The sequence below is a fragment of the Hyla sarda genome, chromosome 3 (genome assembly GCF_029499605.1).
Source record: "Hyla sarda isolate aHylSar1 chromosome 3, aHylSar1.hap1, whole genome shotgun sequence".
In the NCBI taxonomy this organism is placed as follows: Eukaryota; Metazoa; Chordata; class Amphibia; order Anura; family Hylidae; genus Hyla; species Hyla sarda.
The window spans coordinates 314,173,474-314,196,222 of NC_079191.1; the positions used below are offsets into that span (position 1 = coordinate 314,173,474).

General features: G+C 42.2%; 1 protein-coding gene across 4 annotated transcripts in view; it reads right to left on the minus strand.

The window, feature by feature from the left end:
* Window positions 1-21,496, minus strand: part of TMEM242 (transmembrane protein 242) — a 58,447-nt gene extending 36,951 nt beyond the window's left edge. For 2 of the 4 annotated variants that reach the window (XM_056567078.1, XM_056567079.1), the window contains exons 1-2: window positions 21,268-21,496; window positions 8,911-9,011 (exon numbers count right to left, since the gene is read on the minus strand). In XM_056567078.1, coding sequence (XP_056423053.1) covers window positions 8,911-9,011; window positions 21,268-21,376 — 210 coding nt within the window. In that variant the 5' untranslated portion in view covers window positions 21,377-21,496. Of the gene's footprint in view, window positions 1-8,910; window positions 9,012-21,066; window positions 21,212-21,267 lie in introns of those variants that run through there. The other 2 variants (XM_056567080.1, XM_056567081.1) reach the window with 2 other exon arrangements.
* Between the last annotated feature and the right edge of the window lie 1,253 nt (window positions 21,497-22,749).

Here is a 22,749-nt window from a genome sequence, read left to right on the forward strand (position 1 = left end):
ATATGCCTTCTTGGCATCTTCCTCTGGTTCAGATAGTGGTGAAGAGTTGTTATATTTGCCTTCTTCTTCTTCCTCTTCCACTGATTCTGACGAGGAACCTCCCCGCCACCGCCCTAGGCCAGGTCCTAGTACCAGTCCTAGTACCAATATTGAGCCAGGTCCTAGTGCCATCTCTGAGTGGGCTCCAGCTTCAAACTTTATACCCAATTTGCCTGAGTTTGTGGCCACTGCAGGCATTCGTGTTGACACCGTGGGGTTGAAAGAAGCTGATTTTCTTCAGCTCTTCTTTTCAGAAGAGCTGATTAATTTGATAGTGGAGGAAACCAACCGGTATGCTGAGCAATTCATTGCGGCCAATCCACAGGCATATCATGCTAGGCCTTATCAATGGACGCCAACCAATGCACTAGAGCTCAAAAAATTTTTTGCCCTTTTGTTTAACATGGGCATAGTTAAAAAGCCCACAATTCGCTCCTATTGGAGTAATGATATGCTTTACCATACTCCACTGTACCGGTCGGTCATGCCAAGGAATCGGTTTGAAGCCCTCCTCAAATTTCTACATTATGCTAATAATGAAAATTGTCCACCTCCCAGTGATCCAAATTTTGATCGCATATATAAAATTCGGCCCCTTGTTAATTATTTAAATCAAAAATTTTCTGAAGTTTACACCCCAGAAAAAGAGATTGCAGTGGACGAATCTCTTGTGCACTTCAAAGGAAGGTTGCACTTTAGGCAATACCTGCCTAACAAACGGGCCAGGTATGGGGTAAAACTTTATAAGTTGTGCGAGAGCACAACCGGCTATACGCACAAATTCAGAGTCTATGAGGGGAAAGACTCTAAAATAGAGCCCCCAGAGTGTCCCCCCGTACTAAAAACAACGGGAAAAATAGTATGGGATCTAGTTCACCCCCTGCTAGATCAAGGGTATAACATCTACCTTGATAATTTTTACACTAGCGTCCCATTACTACAATGCCTGTTTGCCAAGGGGACTGTGGCCTGTGGTACCATCAGGCGAAATCAAAGGGATCTGCCTAAAATTTTTGTACGGCAAAAGTTGAAGAAGGGGGAAAGCAAGGCTGTGTGCAAGGACAACATGATGCTTGTGAAGTACCAGGACAAGCGTGATGTTCTTGTACTAACCACCTTACACCCAGACAGATCCACCATTGTCAAAGTCCGTGGTACCACAGAGAGTGCCCCTAAACCGGTGTGTATCCAGGACTATAATAAGTTCATGGGAGGGGTGGATCTGTCAGATCAGGCCTTGCAGCCGTACACTGCCCTACGCAAAACTAAGACCTGGTATAAAAAATTGGCACTGCACCTCTTCCAAATTACCATGTACAATTCATTTGTGGTGTACAAACGTGCAGGAAATACATGCACATACCTGCAATTCCAGAAAAATGTTATTAAGGACTTTCTGTTTGGGGATCCGGAAGGGGAGGAAAGCAGAGCCACAGGATCGGAGAACAGAATAGTTCCAGGGCAACATTTTCCTGCGGTAGTTCCCCGTAGAGAATCGGGGAGTAGGCAACAGAAGCGGTGTCGGGTGTGCTCCAAGCGTGGCATTAGAAAATGCACTATATACCACTGTGAGACATGTCCCCACAAACCCGGTCTGTGCATTGAAGACTGTTTTAAAATCTATCACACAACATATGATATCTAATTTTGTCCCCTTTAATTATTTTTAGAATGACTTTGGATAACTCTACCCAATGCACCCTTGGAATGACATGTGAGCAATTCATTTATTTCCCCCTTTTTCTCCACTAAACTATTAAAAAAAATCTAATTGGCAAACCCCTAATAAAACTAAAAATTCCCATTATACCCCTAGATGAATACCTTGGCAGGTATAGTTTTATATTTTCAACATTTTGCTAAACCCTTAACAAAAAAAAAAATTCCATTATACCCCTAGATGAATACCTTGGCAGGTATAGTTTTATTTTCACTATCTTGCTAAACCCCTAAACAAAACTTAAAAAAATTTCCATTATACCCCTAGATGAATACCTCAGCAGGTTCCCGGGGTTCTGGCTCCATAGGGGCTTCCTAAATCCGACATGCCCCCAAAAAATTCTCTCTCCAAATTTTGCTCCTTCCCTTCTGAGACCTGTAGTTCACCAGCAAAGCATTTTACGTGCTTTTATGGGTTATTTCCTTGCTCAAGGGAAATGGGGCTACAAATTTTGGGATAATTTTTCAGCTATAACCCCTTGTAAAAATGAAAAATTTGGGGAAAAACAAGCATTTTAGTGATTTTTTTATTTTATTTTTTACATATGCAAAAGTCGTGAAACACCTGTGGGGTATTAAGGTTCACTTGACCCCTTGTTACATTCCCCAAGGGGTCTAGTTTCCAAAATGGTATGCCATGTGTTTTTTTTTTTGCTGTCCTGGCACCATAGGGTCTTCCTAAATGCGGCATGCCCCCAGAGCACTTCCAAAAAGCCAAAATGTGACTCCTTCTCTTCTGAGACCTGTAGTGTGCCAGCAGAGCACTTTTCACCCCCATATGGGGTGTTTTCTGAATCGGGAGAAATTGGGCTTCAAATTTTGGGGGGCATTTTCTGCTTTAACCCTTTGTAAAAATGTCAAATTTTTGAGAAACCAAGCATTTTAGGTAAAAAATATATATATTTTTTTACATATGCAAAAGTCGTGAAACACCTGTGGGGTATTAAGGTTCACTTTTCCCCTTGTTACGTTCCCCAAGGGGTCTAGTTTCCAAAATGGTATGTCATGTGTTTTTTTTTTGCTGTCCTGGCACCATAGGGGCTTCCTAAATGCGACATGCCCCCAGAGCAAAATTTGCTTCCAAAAAGCCAAATGTGACTCCTTCTCTTTTGAGACCTGTACTGCGCCAGCAGAGCACTTTTCACCCCCATATGGGGTGTTTTCTGAATCGGGAGAAATTGGGCTTCAAATATTGGGGGGTATTTTCTGCTTTAACCCTTTGTAAAAATGTAAAATTTTTGAGAAACCAAGCATTTTAGGTAAAAAATATATATATTTTTTTACATATGCAAAAGTCTTGAAACCCCTGTGGGGTATTAAGGTTCACTTTACCCCTTGTTACGTTCCCCAAGGGGTCTAGTTTCCAAAATGGTATGTCATGTGGTTTTTTTTTTGCTGTCCTGGCACCATAGGGGCTTCCTAAATGCGGCATGCCCCCAGAGCAAAATTTGCTTCCAAAAAGCCAAATGTGACTCCTTCTCTTTTGAGACCTGTAGTGCGCCAGCAGAGCACTTTTCACCCCCATATGGGGTGTTTTCTGAATCGGGAGAAATTGGGCTTAAAATTTTGGGGGGCATTTTCTGCTTTAACCCTTTGCAAAAATGTAAAATTTTTGAGAAACCAAGCATTTTAGGTAAAAAATATATATATTTTTTTACATATGCAAAAGTCGTGAAACCCCTGTGGGGTATTAAGGTTCACTTTACCCCTTGTTACGTTCCCCAAGGGGTCTAGTTTCCAAAATGGTATGCCATGTGGTTTTTTTTTCTGTCCTGGCACCATAGGGGCTTCCTAAATGAGGCATGCCCCCAGAGCAAAATTTGCTTCCAAAAAGCCAAATGTGACTCCTTCTCTTCTGGGACCTGTAGTGCGCCAGCAGAGCACTTTTCACCCCCATATGGGGTGTTTTCTGAATTGGGAGAAATTGGGCTTCAAATTTTGGGGGGTATTTTCTGATTTAACCCTTTGTAAAAATGTCAAATTTTTGGGAAACCAAGCATTTTAGATATTTTTTTTTTTTTTTTTTTACATTTGCAAAAAGTTGTGAAACCCCTGTGGGGTATTAAGGCTCACTTAATTCCTTGTTACGTTCCTCAAGGGGTCTAGTTTCCAAAATGGTATGGCATGTGGGCGGTTTTAGCTGTTCTGGCACCATAGGGGCTTCCTAAATGCAACATGCCCCCCAAAAACCATTTCAGAAAAACATACTCTCCAAAATCCCCTTGTCGCTCCTTCGCTTCTGAGCCCTCTACTGCGCCCGCCGAACAATTAACATAGACATATGAGGTATGTGCTTACTCGAGAGAAATTGGGCTACAAACACAAGTAAAAATTTTCTCCTTTTACCCCTTGCAAACATTAAAAAATTGGGTCTACAAGAACATGCGAGTGTAAAAAATGAAGATTTTGAATTTTCTCCTTCACTTTGCTGCTATTCCTGTGAAACACCTAAAGGGTTAAAACACTTACTGAATGTCATTTTGAATACTTTGGGGGGTGCAGTTTTTATAATGGGGTCATTTGTGGGGTATTTCTAATATGAAGACCATTCAAATCCACTTCAAACCTGAACTGGTCCCTGAAAAATATTGAGTTTGAAAATTTTGTGAAAATTTGGAAAATTGCTGCTGAACTTTGAAGCCCTCTGGTGTCTTCCAAAAGTAAAAACTCGTCAATTTTATGATGCAATCGTAAAGTAGACATATTGTATATGTGAATAAAAAAAAAATGTATTTTTAATATCCATTTTCCTTACAAGCAGAGAGCTTCAAAGTTAGAAAAATGCAAAATTTTCAATTTTTTCGTCAAATTTGGGGATTTTTCACCAAGAAAGGATGCAAGTTACCATAAAATTTTACCACTATGTTAAAGTAGAATATGTCACGAAAAAACAATCTCGGAATCAGAATGATCAGTAAAAGCATTCCAGAGTTATTAATGTTTAAAGTGACAGTGGTCAGATTTGCAAAAAACGCTCTGGTCCTTAAGGCCAAAATGAGCTTGGTCCTGAAGGGGTTAAAGGACCAAGGACCATTTTCCAAACCTGAAATTATCGCACTTTAGGTGGTAATAGCCCATAGATGCTCTCACTTATCCAGGTGATTTTTTTCATAGCATATTTAACTTTTTGCTCGTGGTAAATATTGGTCTACTCTAAAAAGGTGCATTTTTCTGGGAGTTGCATAAACAACGTGGCATCATAAGTTATGCTGTTTCAGTTATTCCCGGAATTATTAAAACAGAGTAGCTTGTGATGCCCCAGTTACAGTGGCAATGCAGGTCCCTAACCTTTATTGTAGTGAACTGAAGCTACCTGCCACCAGACAAAGCAGAAACCATTATGACTGCCTGCTGAATTGCATACACAACACTCAAAACAACCTCAAAAACTACCTCTTATTGAGACTTTGGTGTTTTTTCGGGAACATCTTGGCGTTTTTTTCCCATGAGAGTGAAAAAACGCCATGTGGGTTTTAACTTTGGTGTTTTTGCAGGCGGTTTTCATTCTCTTTTGGACTCTAGCGATCCAAAAAAAGGGATGGAAATACCTTTTTTTTTTATAAATTTCGTAGGTTACCATAAAAATAAAAAGATAGAGTAGGAATGGTATTGTAGCTAACGAAATTTATATTTTTTACAACAAAATTTTTATAAAATTTTCAAACAGGGACCAATTTATGTGAGCGGGCAGGGACATAAAAATGTAGCCGACAATATTAAAAATGGATAAAAGGGCCATTTAATTGTAAACATAATAAAAAAAAAAAATTATTAATTTTGTGAAACTTTATTAACCCCTTAACGACGCCGTCTCCTGCGATATATCAGGTCGGTCCTGGCGGCTATCAACGGCCGGGACCCACGGCAAATACCGGACATCACCAATCGCAGTGATGCCTGGTATTAACCCTTCAGATGCGGCAATCAAAGTTGATCGCCGAGTCTAAAGTAAAAAAAAGCTGTCGGGCCACCGCGGTGATACCATGGTGTCCTGATCAGCTGTACAGACACAATGAGGGAGCCTACCTGCCCTCATCGTTGTCCGATGGATGCTATAACATTACACAAAAAAAATAAAAAAATAAATAAAAAAAATATAATAAGTTAAAGATGATTTAAACCCTTCCCTAATAAAAGTTTGAATCACCCCCCATTTCCCATAAAAAAAAAAAAAAATGAACTGTGTAAATAAAAATAAATATAAACATATGTGGTATCGCCGGGTGCATAAATGTCCAAAGTATAAAAATATATCATTAATTAAACCACACGGTCAATGGTTTACATGTAAAAAAAATTCCAAAGTCCAAAATAGCATATTTTTGTTCACTTAAAAAAAATAATAAATACCATACAAATAAATATAATTATAATAAAAAGCGATCAAAACAAAAATGGTACCCATAAAAATGTCAGATCACGGCACAAAAAATGAGCCCTCAAACACCCCTGTATGCAGAAGAATAAGAAAAAGTTATAGGGGGTCAGAACATGACATTTTTAAACGTATACATTTTCCTGCATGTAGTTAGGATTTTTTCCAGAAGTACAACAAAATCAAACCTATATAAGTAGGGTATCTTTTTAATCGTATGGACCTACAAAATAAAGATAATGTGTCATTTTTTTCCGAAAAATGCACTGCCTAGAAACAGAAGCCCCCAAAAGTTACAAATGTTTATTTTTTTCTATTCTGTGACACGATTTTATTATTTTTTTTTGGTTTTGCCGTAGATTTTTGAGTAAAATTACTGATGTCATTACAAAGTAGAATTGTTGGTGCAAGAAAATAGCCATTATGATTTTTAAAAGGTGAGGAGGTAAAAACCAAAGTGCAGAAACTGAAAAACCCTGAGTCCTTAAGGGGTTAATAATATATTTTAATTAAGTATTTTATAAAGTGTGTGTTTCCTTTTTTTTTTTTTTTTTTTTTACTTTATTCTCTTTATTTTATTCATTATTTAGGTACTACTACTCCCAGCATTGAACAGACTGTTCCATGCTGGGAGCTGTACCACCTGTACTTATAGACAGATCGCCCCGGGTGTAACTCCTGACACAAGTTGCGATCCTCCTGTATAAGCTATAGAAGTGGGCGGCACGGCCGCACTTCTCTGCTCCTCTACCCGACACTGTATTCTTCTGTGATGTGAAGTTCTCTTCACATCACAGATTCATATTTGCTGCTCAGAGCTGTGATTGGCCAGATGGTTACGGCCAATTACAACACTCAGCGGCATTTATGAATCTGTGATGTGAAGGGAACTTCAAATCAGAGTACAGTGCCGGGCAGAGGACCAGAGAAGTGCAACCGTGCCGCCGGTTTCTGTAGATTATACAGGAGGATCGCAACCAGTGTCAGGAGTTACACCCGGGGCGATCTGTCTATTAGTACAGGTACTACAGCTCCCAGCATGGAACAGTCTGTTCCATGCTGGTAGTAGTAATACCTAAATAATGAATAAAAATAAATAAATAAAGTTTAAAAAAAACACACTTTATAAAATAAATCATTAAAATACATTATTAATTAAAACAAAACATTTTTACAATTAAATGGCCCCTTTATCCATTTTTAATATTGGCGGCTACATTTTTATGTCCTTGCCCACTCACATAAATTGGTCCCAGTTTGAAAATGAATAAAAATGTCATTCTAAAAAATATAAGTTTCGTTAACTACAATTTTTTTGGGTACCCAACAACATTTTTTAAAAGATGCCTGCAGGGAAACTACTGCCAAAGAGGCCAAAAATGCAGTTTCCACACAAAGGCAAAAACACCAGAAAAATGCCCAGGATTGGTGTTTTTTTCTGGCTTTTTTTGGGCAAGAAGTGGAAACTTTTTTTTTGGGCAAGTGGAAACTTCAGCGAAAAGTTCATGCAGAATTCTGCCAGAATATTCCGCTGCAGCAGAGTCACATTGATTTCAATGGGTTTCTGCTGCACTGTGCACAGGGTGGCATTTTCCTGGCAGATCCGCAGAAATACTGATTCTGGCATCTGGAGAAAGAGGAGACTATTTTTTCTGCAGATATTGTTCGGAAATTTGTTGCCGCCTATGAGGCGCCGCATTTCCGGGTGGTCCTAGCACCCGCCATAATTAAATAAGTAGAACGTCCGTCCGTGTTTTCCAGACGGACATTCCACACATTTTACTACTGTGTGAGCATACCCTTACAGCTCACCCCCTTCCCATGCAAGGGTATTCAGGAGTTATATGCAGAACAATACATAATCATGGTGCCTGCAGTTTAGAGCAGCATGTTGTTGATGGATTAATAATATTTACCATATAATGGATGAAATTAAGCCGAAATCTGATTTGTTGAAATGGTCAACATCTGCTATTTTCATTTGCCCCATCTTTGATAAGGGACTCGAATGGACTTTAATTATTTTTTCCTTTTACGGTATTGAAAAGCATAGCCCGTCACATTATTCAATACAGTAAAAAAACAGATACACTACATCAGTATTTTTTCACGTTTACTGGAAAGTAGCCCCCACTCGTCAGTAAGGTTTAGTGAAGGAGGCATTTTTGACAAAATGATTATATTCCATAATAAGAAGTCTGAAGACACAAAGTATAGCTACAGCATCAAAAATCTGTACCAGGCAAGTATGATGAGTTTAAAGGACAAGTCTCATGATCAAAAACTTATCCCCCACAATCTCCTGTTTCTAGCTCCGGTGCGCTAGCACAGGAGCGCGTCACGACCCCCACCCGAAGTGGAGGCCACCAAGCCCCCTCCATATAGTAGTTCTAAAGAGCCGATGGGCAGACCGCTAGCGCACCAGGGCTCCAAACAGGAGATCACCAGAACTCGGACCCCCCGCGATCTAAAACGTATCCTCTATGCGAAGGTTTTTGATCATGAGACTTGTCCTTTAAGAACCACACTACTTTAATTCAAAATTTCAAAAAAATACATTACACATGGCCCAGATTTATCAATCTATCAGAGAAAAAAGTGATTTGCCTATAACAACCAGTTAAAACTCATTTTTATTTCTTAACAAGCTCTGGTAAAATTAAGCTGAGCTGTGATTGGTTGTTATGGGCAATTCACAACAATTTTGTCTCTATTAGATTGATAATTTTGGGCACTACTCTTTTTTTGCACTGTATTTTGAATAAAGTATCACACACCTTATTAAACCAGCTTGGACTCCTTTTCTTCGCAAGTGACAATGTTGTACCAAAACCAGCAAGGATTCCTGCAGTTGCAACTGTACCAAGAAAAATTCCACCTGATGGATACACATATAACATTTATATTAGAATATACATTTTTAAACAAGATCTTTCTAAAAAGTGGTGCTTTAAGGGGAAGATTTATCAAAACTACTGAAATGGAAAAGTAGAACAATGTATCTAGTTCTAGCTCGCAGAGGATCTATAATAATATACATAATTGAGCTCGAAGGCCAATTTTTTCCAGTCTATATTACAAAGTTGTAACCGAAAAAGACTTTCCTCAAGGGCTCAAAATAGAATAATATTATATAGATAGGGTAGGGGGTTTATTATTCACTAAAAGAGCAACTAAAACAACAACCTACAGGTGTGGAAGACCACACAACAAAATGGTGAATATACCCCAGTTAGAAGTAACTTATGACAAGTATGATGATGTATAAAAATGATTTTATTGAAATATATAGTTTAAAAAATACATATATGTATATCTGAAATCACAGAATCAATTCATAAAGGGTAGTATAAAAATAAAGAATATATATATATATATATATATATATATATATATATATATATATATTATATAAGGTGGATACTGGGGTGAGAAAGCCTGTATGCCAATAAAATAGGTGAAGAGATAAAAAAGTTCCTTGGGAAGTCACGGTGCTAATAGTGAGCTGCAATTAATGGTTATAAATAAGTAAATTGATGATTATAAATAAATTAATATCTACAGGGGTTGCATGCACAAGGTGAGGGAAAAAAGGGGGGGTGGGGAAGGGCATCGTGCAGGATATGCGCAAACAAAATGTGCAATACTTGTGGAATTAAATACCACGCAACGGCCGGTGAGGACAAACAAATATATGTGATAAAATTATTAATTAATAACCAAGGCAGAAAAAAATTAATAAGTAAAGCACAACACTCAAGTGAGTTACAATAAGTGCAAAAAATTACCGTGCAAATGAAGTGGGCAAGGACCTGAACATGCAACCCAAAAAAAGAAGAATATTACCTGGGTCACCCAGTATGGTGCTAACAATAAGCAATAACAACCAACAGGCAAATAGCAGCAATAATATGGATAGCAGCAGATAGATAGCAGCAAGTTTGAGTAGTGACTAGCAGCAAAGAATGATATACAAAGAAAGACCGTTTGGTATAGGCTGGCACAGGACTCACCCCAGTCCACCTCCACAGCTCCGACGCGTTTCGCCAGAAGCGGCTTTGTCAAGGAGTGAGGTGGACTGGGATAGCCTCGCTATAAGTAGTATGTGTGTGCCAATGGGGAGTGAGGAACGCACCTGTTACGAGACGCTAGGTGATGTAGAACGGAAGTTGCGTCAGGTCACATGAGCGGGTCAGCTCATGTAAATGAGACCGGGATCTCGCGAGAGGAGGGCCGTGTAAGCCGTCCTCGCCTGGGGTACACTACTGCGCATGTGTGCCGGCTCAACTCCCATACAGGGAGCTGGAAACACTCCCTGTATTATTCTCCATCACATCACTTCCTTTCCTTATTTCACTGTCGGCATTCAGCCATCTTAGTGAGGCCACAGGCATTTTTGCCTCTAGGGACCGGGTCCGGCGCACATGCGCAATATCACAGCATATGGCCATGTTTGTGTGGCCTGCGCCAATAGCTCCATCCTTGCGCATTGCACATTTTGTTTGCGCATATTCTGCACGACGCTCTTCCCCCCCTTTTTTTCACTCACCTTGTGCATGCAACCCCTGTAGATATTAATTTATTTATAATCATCAATTTACTTATTTATAACCATTAATTGCAGCTCACTATTAGCACCGTGACTTCCCAAGGAACTTTTTTATCTCTTCACCTATTTTATTGGCATACAGGCTTTCTCACCCCAGTATCCACCTTATATTTTATTCATATAATATATATATATATATATATATATATATATATATATATATATATATATATATATTCTTTATTTTTATACTACCCTTTATGAATTGATTCTGTGATTTCAGATATACATATATGTATTTTTTAAACTATATATTTCAATAAAATCATTTTTATACATGATCATACTTGTCATAAGTTACTTCTAACTGGGGTATATTCACCATTTTGTTGTGTGGTCTTCCACACCTGTAGGTTGTTATATTACAAAGTTCTCACAGCGCTTCCTCGAGCCAGTATGCCAGCATACCCGCTCGAGGAAGCACTGTGAGAGCCTGCCCCCGCCTCCACCACTGCACCTGCCTGTCATCACCTGAATAAAGCCGCGTTGAAGGGTGAGTACTTTCCTGTCCTCTGTTTGCGTATCATATATTGAATGCCACAAAATAAATCCCCTAGGGGTTTCTGGGCCAATTTAAGTTCCACAAAACCTACTTGGGGAATAAATCCCCTCAGGATTAACCCTGACTAGAAATCCCCCATAAAAATTAACTTTTAATTGTACTTATTAAAATAGTGTCCAAACTAGAAAGTTACACATCTATTGCTTCTAATTAGCAGTGGTGTTTAAAATTGTCAGTACTGTATCCAGTTAATTCCTATAATTTCATACAAATGCCTGCCGTGCAGACTATTGGTTTGTCGTTACTGTCTAGTGTACCACGGTGCCGTGCTGCAGCTTGGGCACTCGGTGTACTATCTAGAAAAGGTTTCTGGTACAGTCTGTGATTAAAACATTAATCCTCTCTTCTAAACGTTTTCGCCATTCTGAATGGCTTTCTCAAAGAAATGAGGCATTTCTTTGAGAAAGCCATTCAGAATGGCGAAAACGTTTAGAAGAGAGGATTAATGTTTTAATCACAGACTGTACCAGAAACCTTTTCTAGATAGTACACCGAGTGCCCAAGCTGCAGCACGGCACCGTGGTACACTAGACAGTAACGACAAACCAATAGTCTGCACGGCAGGCATTTGTATGAAATTATAGGAATTAACTGGATACAGTACTGACAATTTTAAACACCACTGCTTATCATATATTGAGTCTCAAGCGGACATCGCACCACCGGTATCAACCTCTTCCCAGGTACTACTGTCACGTCCCTCCATTGCCTGAATAGACATTGCCTTAGTCCTATGCGTGCCGGGCCATACTGTCCTCTCCCAGTTAGTCCCTATATTACAAAATAATTGTATCACTTACTGAATCTTTCGTGATTTAAACGGGTTGTCCATGTACACACATTAATTACATATCATAAAACTATGCTATCAAAGTACAATTTGTGAAGAAATGACCCAGCGACTGCTACAGAATGAAACGGCAGAGGCCTTAGCAAAGCACTGTATCACTATGCCTCCTATCAGCTCTATTCAGATTTTTCTACATGTATCATAGAAAACACATCCCTGAAAATATTTGAAGCACCTGGAGTTTTATTTACATGCATATGAATATGTAAAAGAGCCATAAGAAGTTTGACCGGCGACAAAGTGGCACAGCTTTTAGTCAGTCCTTGTACCAGAATCACCAGAATCTCTAGTTTCTATGATCCCACATTGAAAGCACTGAGCTTGTGTTCTGTCAATACTTGCTGTCAAATATAAATTCACATTGACATCTAAATTGCGTCCATATAACTGTTGTTGTGTAATGTCATTGCCTTCTCAGCCATATAATATCCCCAAGCCCTGAATTTACAAATAAATTCAGATGAAAAGTGACAGTGCATTCTATTCAGACTCTATGGGGCATGCAGCTGATAACCATTAACCCCCTTATTCAATATTGAACAGCACTATGTTAATATGTAGTGCATGGGGGTGTTCCCTGTGTTTGGCTGAATTCACATTATGACAGTGCTCTCTATCAAAATATGATGCAGCATGGACAGGCAAAGGCCCCATCGACTTCAGTGGCCCAAAAGCAGTAATATTAAAGTAATTTCCTGAACATATATGTGTTTGAGTAGGACTCAAAAGCGTGCTCTGCTGTGCTGCACTTTTGAGTCTGAGTACAACATGTAAGGCCAGGTCACACTTGAGAAGCTCCGGACGGATATATTTTAAGCGTGGCCAACAAAGGATAATGAATATTCATAAAGCTCCATCTGCTTGCTATCTGTGGATACTATGCACTTCTGGATTATACCTGGAAGTGGTGTGCCGCATGTACAACTGTGGGTAGGAATGAGAAGAGAAGTGGAGGGAGGACAAAGCAGTGGTGACATTGGTGTGCGTGAGGAGCCTACGATGTATCATTTTAGTAGCTTCTGACTACAAACCTGTACCAACGGTTAGTGCGGGTGATACTGATGACCGATTCCCTTTAAAGGAGTACTGCAGCGGTATATAAAACTTATCCCCTACCCACATGAAGTGTTTGATTGCGGGGGGATCTGACTGCTGTGACCTCCGTGATCTCCCATACCAGGACCCGACACTGCCACGGCTCTGCAAAGCTAGTGCTCGTGTCTTCGACCTCACTGTGGTCAACACACACGCCCCCTTGGGGATGCATGAACGCTGCATCTCCGCCTCTCCTATAGAGATAAATGGAGGGGGCTTGTTGGCTGGGGCCCCTATGGTGGCTACACAAGTGTGAAAAAAGAAAAAAAAAAAAAAAGTTAATACATGTGATTTAACCCCCTTCCCTAATAAAAGTTTGAATCATCCCCCTTTTCCCATTAAAAAAAACTAAGTAAATAAAAATATAAAAAATATGTGGTATCGCCGATGCGTAAATGTCCGAACTATAAAACTATATAATTAACCTCTTAAGGACCAAGGACATACCGGTACGTCCTGAGTCCTTTCCCTTTCTATAACGCGGGGCCTTATAGCGGGTCAGCCCCGGCCTGTAACAACGGCCGGGACCCGTGGCTAATAGCGCGTGGCAATGATCGCGGCGCTATAAACCCTTTAGACGCGGCGTTCACAGTTGAACGTCGCATCTACGGTGAAAGTAAATTACTGCCGGTTAGCCCAGGGGGCTGTTCCGGATGTCCGCGGCGAAATCGCGGCATCCTGAACAGCTCTGGGACAAGAGTAGGTTCCTACCTTGCCTCCTGGTGTCCGATCGCCGAATGACTGCTCAGTGCCTGAGATTTTAAACCTATAAATTTTTAAATTTTCCTGCATGTAGTTATGATTTTTTTCATAAGTACGACAAAATCAAACCTATATAAGTAGGGTATCATTTTAATCGTATGAACCTACAGAATAAAGAGAAGGTGTCATTTTTACTGAAAAATGTACTGTGTAGAAACGGAAGCCCCCAAAAGTTACAAAATGGCGCTTTTATTTTCAATTTTATCTCACAATGATTTTTTTTTCCATTTCGCCATAGATTTTTGGGTGAAATGACTGATGTCATTGCAAAGTAGAATTGGTGGCACAAAAAATAAGCCATAATATGGATTTTTAGGTGAAAATTTGAAAGAGTTATGATTTTTTAAAAGAGGAAAAAATGAAAGTGCAAAAACGGAAAAACCCCTGGTCCTTAAGGGGTTAAACTGCACGGCCAATGGAGCACACGTAAAAAAAAATCCAAAATAGTGCATTTATGGTCAACTTTTACACCATAAAAAATGTTTATAAAACTCGATCAAAAAGTCCCATCAAAACAAAAATGGTACCGATAACTTCAGATAAAGGCGCAAAAAAATGAACCCTCATACAGCCCCGTATGCAGAAAAATAGAAGTTATAGGGGTCAGAAGATGACATTTTTAAATGTATTAATTTTCGTGCATGTAGTTATGATTTTTACCAGAAGTAAGACAAAGTCAAACCTATATAAGTAGAGTATAATTTTAATCGTATGGACCTACAGAAGATAAGGTGTCATTTTTACCAAAAAATGCACTGCGTAGAAACGGAAGCCACCAAAAGTTACAAAATGGCATTTTTTCCCCCCCAATTTTGGCCCACAAATAAATATATATATTTTTTTTTTCATGTAGATTTTTTGGTAAAATGACTGATGTCATTACAAACTACAATTGGTGGTGCAAAAAACAAGCTATCATATGCAGGCCCGTCGCTACAGGACAGGCAAACCAAGCAATTGCTTGGGGGCCCCTGAGCACAGCTATTGCTTGCCCGTCCTGTAGCGATTAACAATCCTGTTCTTGGAGTTAGTGCTCCGGGCCCCAGGCACCCAGTCAATCAAGAGGGCCCCCGAATGTCTGACATTTTTTTTTTTAAATAAACTAATTTGCAGCTTTGGAGTTCTTCTCACCTCACCACAATCATGCTCCCCCCACCCCCGCTGCACTTGGTATCTTCCCTCAGCCTTCAGCCGTCTGAGCAGGAGGAGGGGGAGGGGTGAGGAGAGGGCACAGAGCTGTGAGGTGACAAAAGTCTGTACAGCATGGGGACTGACTACAGTAGGTGTCCCTGCATATATATGAGTGTATAAGCATGTGTGTGTGGATAGATATATATATATATATATATATATATATATATATATATATATATATATATATATATATATATATATATGTGTGTGTGTGTGTGCATATGTGTATGTCTATGTACTGTGCCTGTGTGTGTGTTACTACTGTGGATGACTATATGTAAAGTGCATGTGTGTATCTATATCAGTGTTTCCCAACCAGGGTGACTCCAGTTGTTGCAAAACTACAACTCCCAGCATGCCCGGACAGCCAAAGGCTGTCTGGGCGTTGTAGTTTTGCAACCTCTGTAGGCACCCTGGTTGGGAAACACTGATCTATTCTGTGTGTGTATGATGCATGTACAGTATGTAATGTGTACAGTGTGTTGTGTGTGATGCATGTACAGCATGCAATGTGTACAGTGTGTGATGCATGTACAGCATGCAATGTGTACAGTGTGTGTGATGCATGTACAGCATGCAGTGTGTACAGTGTGTGAGATGCATGTACAGCATGCAATGTGTACAGTGTGTGTGTGTGTGTGTGTATGATGCATGTACAGCATGCAATGTGCACAGAGTGTGTGTGTGTGTGTGTGTGTGTATGATGCATTTACAGCATGCAATGTGTACAGTGTGTGTGTGTGTGTGTGTGTGTGTATGATGCATGTACAGCATGCAATGTGTACAGTGTGTGTGTATGATGCATGTACAGCATGCAATGTGTACAGTGTGTGTGTGTGTGTGTGTATGATGCATGTACAGCATGCAATGTGTACTGTGTGTGTGTATGATGCATGTACAGCATGCAATGTGTACAGTGTGTGTGTGTGTGTGTGTGTGTGTATGTGTGTGTGTATGATGCATGTACAGCATGCAATGTGTACAGTGTGTGTATGATGCATGTACAGCATGCAATGTGTACAGTGTGTGTATGATGCATGTACAGCATGCAATGTGTACAGTGTGTGTGTGTGCGTGTGTGTGTGTATGATGCATGTACAGCATGCAATGTGTACAGTGTGTGTGTATGATGCATGTACAGCATGCAATGTGTACAGTGTGTATGATGCATGTACAGCATGCAATGTGTACAGTGTGTGTATGATGCATGTAGAGCATGCAATGTGTACAGTTTGTGTATGATGCATGTACAGCATGCAATGTGTACAGTGTGTGTGTGTGTGTATGATGCATGTACAGCATGCAATGTGTACTGTGTGTGTGTATGATGCATGTACAGCATGCAATGTGTACAGTGTGTGTGTGTGTGTGTGTGTGTGTGTATGATGCATGTACAGCATGCAATGTGTACAGTGTGTGTATGATGCATGTACAGCATGCAATGTGTACAGTGTGTGTATGATGCATGTACAGCATGCAATGTGTACAGTGTGTGTGCGCGTGTGTGTGTGTATGATGCATGTACAGCATGCAATGTGTACAGTGTGTGTGTATGATGCATGTACAGCATGCAATGTGTACAGTGTGTGTGTGTGTGTGTGTGTGTGTACAGTGTGTGTATGATGCATGTACAGCATGCAATGTGTACAGTGTGTGTATGATGCATGTACAGCATGCAATGTGTACAGTGTGTGTATGATGCATGTACAGCATGCAATGTGTACAGTGTGTGTATGATGCATGTACAGCATGCAATGTGTACAGTGTGTGTATGATGCATGTACAGCAAGCAATGTGTACAGTGTGTGTGTGTGATGCATGTACAGCATGCAATGTGTACAGTGTGTGTGTGTGTGTGTATGATGCATGTACAGCATGCAATGTGTACAGTGTGTGTGTGTGTGTGTATGTATGATGCATGTACAGCATGCAATGTGTACAGTGTGTGTGTGTGTGTGTGTGTGTGTGTGTGTATGATGCATGTACAGCATGCAATGTGTACAGTGTGTGTGTGTGTGTGTGTGTGTATGATGCATGTACAGCATGCAATGTGTACAGTGTGTGTGTATGATGCATGTACAGCATGCAATGTGTACAGTGTGTGTGTGTGTGTGTATGATGCATGTACAGCATGCAATGTGTAGTGTGTGTGTGTATGATGCATGTACAGCATGCAATGTGTACAGTGTGTGTGTGTGTGTGGGTGTATGATGCATGTACAGCATGCAATGTGTAGTGTGTGTGTATGATGCATGTACAGCATGCAATGTGTACAGTGTGTGTGTGTGTGTGTATGATGCATGTACAGCATGCAATGTGTACAGTGTGTGTGTGTATGTATGATGCATGTACAGCATGCAATGTGTACAGTGTGTGTGTGTGTATGATGCATGTACAGCATGCAATGTGTACAGTGTGTGTATGATGCATGTACAGCATGCAATGTGTACAGTGTGTGTGTGTATGATGCATGTACAGCATGCAATGTGTACAGTGTGTGTGTGTGTGTGTGTGTATGATGCATGTACAGCATGCAATGTGTACAGTGTGTGTATGATGCATGTACAGCATGCAATGTGTACAGTGTGTGTATGATGCATGTACAGCATGCAATGTGTACAGTGTGTGTGTGTGTATGATGCATGTACAGCATGCAATGTGTACAGTGTGTGTATGATGCATGTACAGCATGCAATGTGTACAGTGTGTGTGTGTGTGTGTGTGTGTGTGTGTATGATGCATGTACAGCATGCAATGTGTACTGTGTGTGTGTATGATGCATGTACAGCATGCAATGTGTACAGTGTGTGTATGATGCATGTACAGCATGCAATGTGTACAGTGTGTGTATGATGCATGTACAGCATGCAATGTGTACAGTGTGTGTGTGTATGATGCATGTACAGCATGCAATGTGTACAGTGTGTGTATGATGCATGTACAGCATGCAATGTGTACAGTGTGTGTGTGTGTGTGTGTGTGTATGATGCATGTACAGCATGCAATGTGTACAGTGTGTGTGTATGATGCATGTACAGCATGCAATGTGTACAGTGTGTGTATGATGCATGTACAGCATGCAATGTGTAGTGTGTGTATGATGCATGTACAGCATGCAATGTGTACAGTGTGTGTGTATGATGCATGTACAGCATGCAATGTGTACAGTGTGTGTGTATGATGCATGTACAGCAAGCAATGTGTACAGTGTGTGTGATGCATGTACAGCATGCAATGTGTACAGTGTGTGTGTATGATGCATGTACAGCATGCAATGTGTACAGTGTGTGTGTATGATGCATGTACAGCATGCAATGTGTAGTGTGTGTGTGTATGATGCATGTACAGCATGCAATGTGTACAGTGTGTGTGTGTATGATGCATGTGCAGCATGCAATGTGTACAGTGTGTGTGTGTGTATGATGCATGTACAGCATGCAATGTGTACAGTGTGTGTGTGTGTGTGTGTATGATGCATGTACAACATGCAATGTGTACAGTGTGTGTGTATGATGCATGTACAGCATGCAATGTGTACAGTGTGTGTGTATGATGCATGTACAGCATGCAATGTGTACAGAGTGTGTGTGTGTGTGTGTGTGTATGATGCATGTACAGCATGCAATGTGTACAGTGTGTGTGTGTATGATGCATGTACAGCATGCAATGTGTACAGTGTGTGTATGATGCATGTACAGCATGCAATGTGTACAGTGTGTGTGTGTATGATGCATGTACAGCATGCAATGTGTACAGTGTGTGTGTATGATGCATGTACAGCATGCAATGTGTACAGTGTGTGTGTATAATGCATGTACAGCATGCAATGTGTACAGTGTGTGTGTGTATGATGCATGTACAGCATGCAATGTGTACAGTGTGTGTGTGTATGATGCATGTACAGCATGCAATGTGTACTGTGTGTGTATGATGCATGTACAGCATGCAATGTGTACAGTGTGTGTGTGTGTATGATGCATGTACAGCATGCAGTGTACAGTGTGTGTGTATGATGCATGTACAGCATGCAATGTGTACAGTGTGTGTGTGTGTGTATGATGCATGTACAGCATGCAATGTGTACAGTGTGTGTATGATGCATGTACAGCATGCAATGTGTACAGTGTGTGTATGATGCATGTACAGCATGCAATGTGTAGTGTGTGTGTATGATGCATGTACAGCATGCAATGTGTACAGTGTGTGTGTGTATGATGCATGTACAGTGTGTGTATATGATGCATGTACAGCATGCAATGTGTACAGTGTGTGTGTGTGTGTATGTATGATGCATGTACAGCATGCAATGTGTACAGTGTGTGTGTGTGTGTATGTATGATGCATGTACAGCATGCAATGTGTACAGTGTGTGTGTGTGTGTGTATGATGCATGTACAGGAGGGAACTGTGCCGCACCTAATGTGGGGGGAACTATACCGCACCTAACGTGGGGGGAACTGTGCCACACCTAACGTGGGGGGGGGGGGGGAACTGTGTGCCGCACCTAACGTGAGGGGGGGGGGAACTGTGCCACAACCTAACGTGGGGGGGGGAACTGTGCCGCACCTAACGTGGGGGGGGGGGGAACTGTGCCGCACCTAACGTGGGGGGGGGGGGGGGGAACTGTGTCACACCTAACGTGGGGGGGGGGGGGGGGGGGAACTGTGCCGCACCTAACGTGTGGGGGGGGGGGGGGGAACTGTGCCGCCACCTAACGTGGGGGGGGAACTGTGCCGCACCCAACGTGGGGGGGAACTGTGCCGCACCTAACGGGGGGGGGGGTGGGTGAACTGTGCCGCACCTAACGTGGGGGGGGGGGGGAACTGTGCCGCACCTAACATGGGGGGGGGGGAACTGTGCCGCACCTAACGTGTGGGGGGGGGGGGAACTGTGCCGCACCTAACGTGGGGGAGGGGAACTGTGCCGCACCTAACGTGGGGGGGGGGGGAACTGTGCCGCACCTAACGTGGGGGGGGAACTGTGCCGCACCTAACGTGGGGGGGGGGGAACTGTGCTGCACCCAATGTTGGGGCCCTCGTATCGACGTTCGCTCACGCACATCGCGCATCGCCAGCATTCAAGGGCCGGCATTACTACGTCCTGACGCCGGGGCCTAGAGCGTGACGTGCGTGAACATCAAGGGGGGGGGGGCCCTCCATGTCCATTTTGCTTGGGGCCCCCCCAAGTTCCTTCAAACGGCCCTGATCATATGGGTCTGTAGGTGAAAAATTGAAAGGGTTATGATTTTTAAAAGGTAAGGAGGAAAAAAACTAAAGTGCAAAATTGGAAAAACGCTAAGTCCTTAAAGGGGTACTCCGGCGCTTAGACATCTTATCCATTATCCAAAGGATAGGGGATAAGATGCCTGATCGCTGGGGACCCCCGTGATCTTGCACGCAGCACCCCAGTTAAAATCAGTCCCCGGAGCATGTTCGCTCCGGGTCTGATTACCGGCGACCACGCCTCCGCCCCTCAATGCAAGCCTATATCACGCCCCCTCCCATAGGCTAGCATTGAGGGGCGGAGCTTGACATCACACAGGGACGAAGGCGTGACGTCACATGCCGCCGGCCCTGTGGTCGCCGGTAATCAGACCTGGAGCGAACATGCACCGGGACTGATTTTAACTGGGGTGCTGCGTGCAAGATCATGGGGTCCCCAGCGATCAGGCATCTTATCCCCTATCCTTTGGATAGGGGATAAGATGTCTAAGCGCCGGAGTACCCCTTTATGTCTGCTGCACTGCAATTTTGAGTTTCAGCACAAATAAATATGTTCAGAAAATTTACCCTAGCTGATATGTTGGTGCCATTGAAGTCAATGGGGCCTGTGCCTGTCCCTGCTCATATACCTCAGCATACCATTTTGGCAGGTTGCCATGAAGTGGACAATAGTAATGTAAATGAAGCGGAGCTCTGATTGGTTGCTTGAGGTTTTGCGGTTTCTTAAGTCGCATGTTGCTCCATACTACAACGTTTAATAGACGCTCGGGTACAGCCGGCAGACACGTGACCTTCAGCACCTCGCTTAGTCCTGCCCCGGGCCACCACCGCGCCGTGCACCTTTGATTAGCAGCAGTTTGTCTTTCCGCGTCCGGTCCTCAGCTGGCTGTGCAGACCCCGCGTCCCAGCGACCCCCCTCCTTCTTCAGCATTTCTCCCTCAGCATCCATTACAACCTGAGCACCATGTTATGTGCTACACACGTCCGTCTATCTCCTCCTCTTCCTGTACAGCCTCCGCCTGACAGGATACAGCATGTGTGAGACACATTAGCGGAGTCTGTCCTGTCAGTAGTCATCCGGGCCCGATACATTCCTATACATTAGACTGGATGGAGATGGAAAAGAACAGGTGTATACAGCGCAATATGGAGTTTCCTCAGGGAGCGAATACGAGTTACAGAAGGTGTCCGCATATCACTGGCACTACCCCCCCCCCCCCCCCCCCCCCCAATATCACTGAAGCCCTTCATCTCAACCCCCCAGATTACTGACACTCTGCTTATCACTGACGCCCTTATATCAACCCCTCTCCCCCATATGATTGACACCCCTGATATCACCCCCCCCATATTACTGACACTTCACGTCACTGACGCCCCTCATTTCTCCCCCCCTCCCCACCCCATATTGCTGTTCCTTCTTAAATTACTGCGCCCTTCATATCACCCTCTTTATCACTGATTCCCCTCATATCACCCCTCTCATATAGCTGACACTTCTCATATTACTGATGCCCCTCATATCACCTCCCCATAACATTGATGCCCCTAATCACCCCCCATATTGCTGACATCCCTCATATCATACACTAATCTCATATCATACACATACACCCCTCTCATATCATACACATACACCCCTCTCATATCATACACCCCTCTCATATCATACACATACACCCCTCTCATATCATACACCCCTCTCATATCATACACCCCTCTCATATCACTGACATGCCTCATATCATATACCACTCTCATATCATACACCCCTCTCATATCATACACCCCTCTCATATCATACACCCCTCTCATCATAATCATACACCCCTCTCATATCATACACCCCTCTCATATCACTGACATCCCTCATATCATATACCCCTCTCATATCACTGACATCCCTCATATCATACACCCCTTCTCATATCACTGACATCCCTCATATCATACACCCCTCTCATATCATACAGCCCTCTCATCATAATCATACACCCCTCTCATATCATACACCCCTCTCATATCATACACATACACCCCTCTCATATCATACACCCCTCTCATCATAATCATACACCCCTCTCATCATAATCATACACCCCTCTCATCATAATCATACACCCCTCTCATCATAATCATACACCCCTCTCATATCATACACCCCTCTCATATCATACACCCCTCTCATATCACTGACATCCCTCATATCATACACCCCTCTCATATCACTGACATCCCTCATATCATACACCCCTCTCATATCATACACCCCCTCTCATATCACTGACATCCCTCATATCATACACCCCTCTCATATCATAC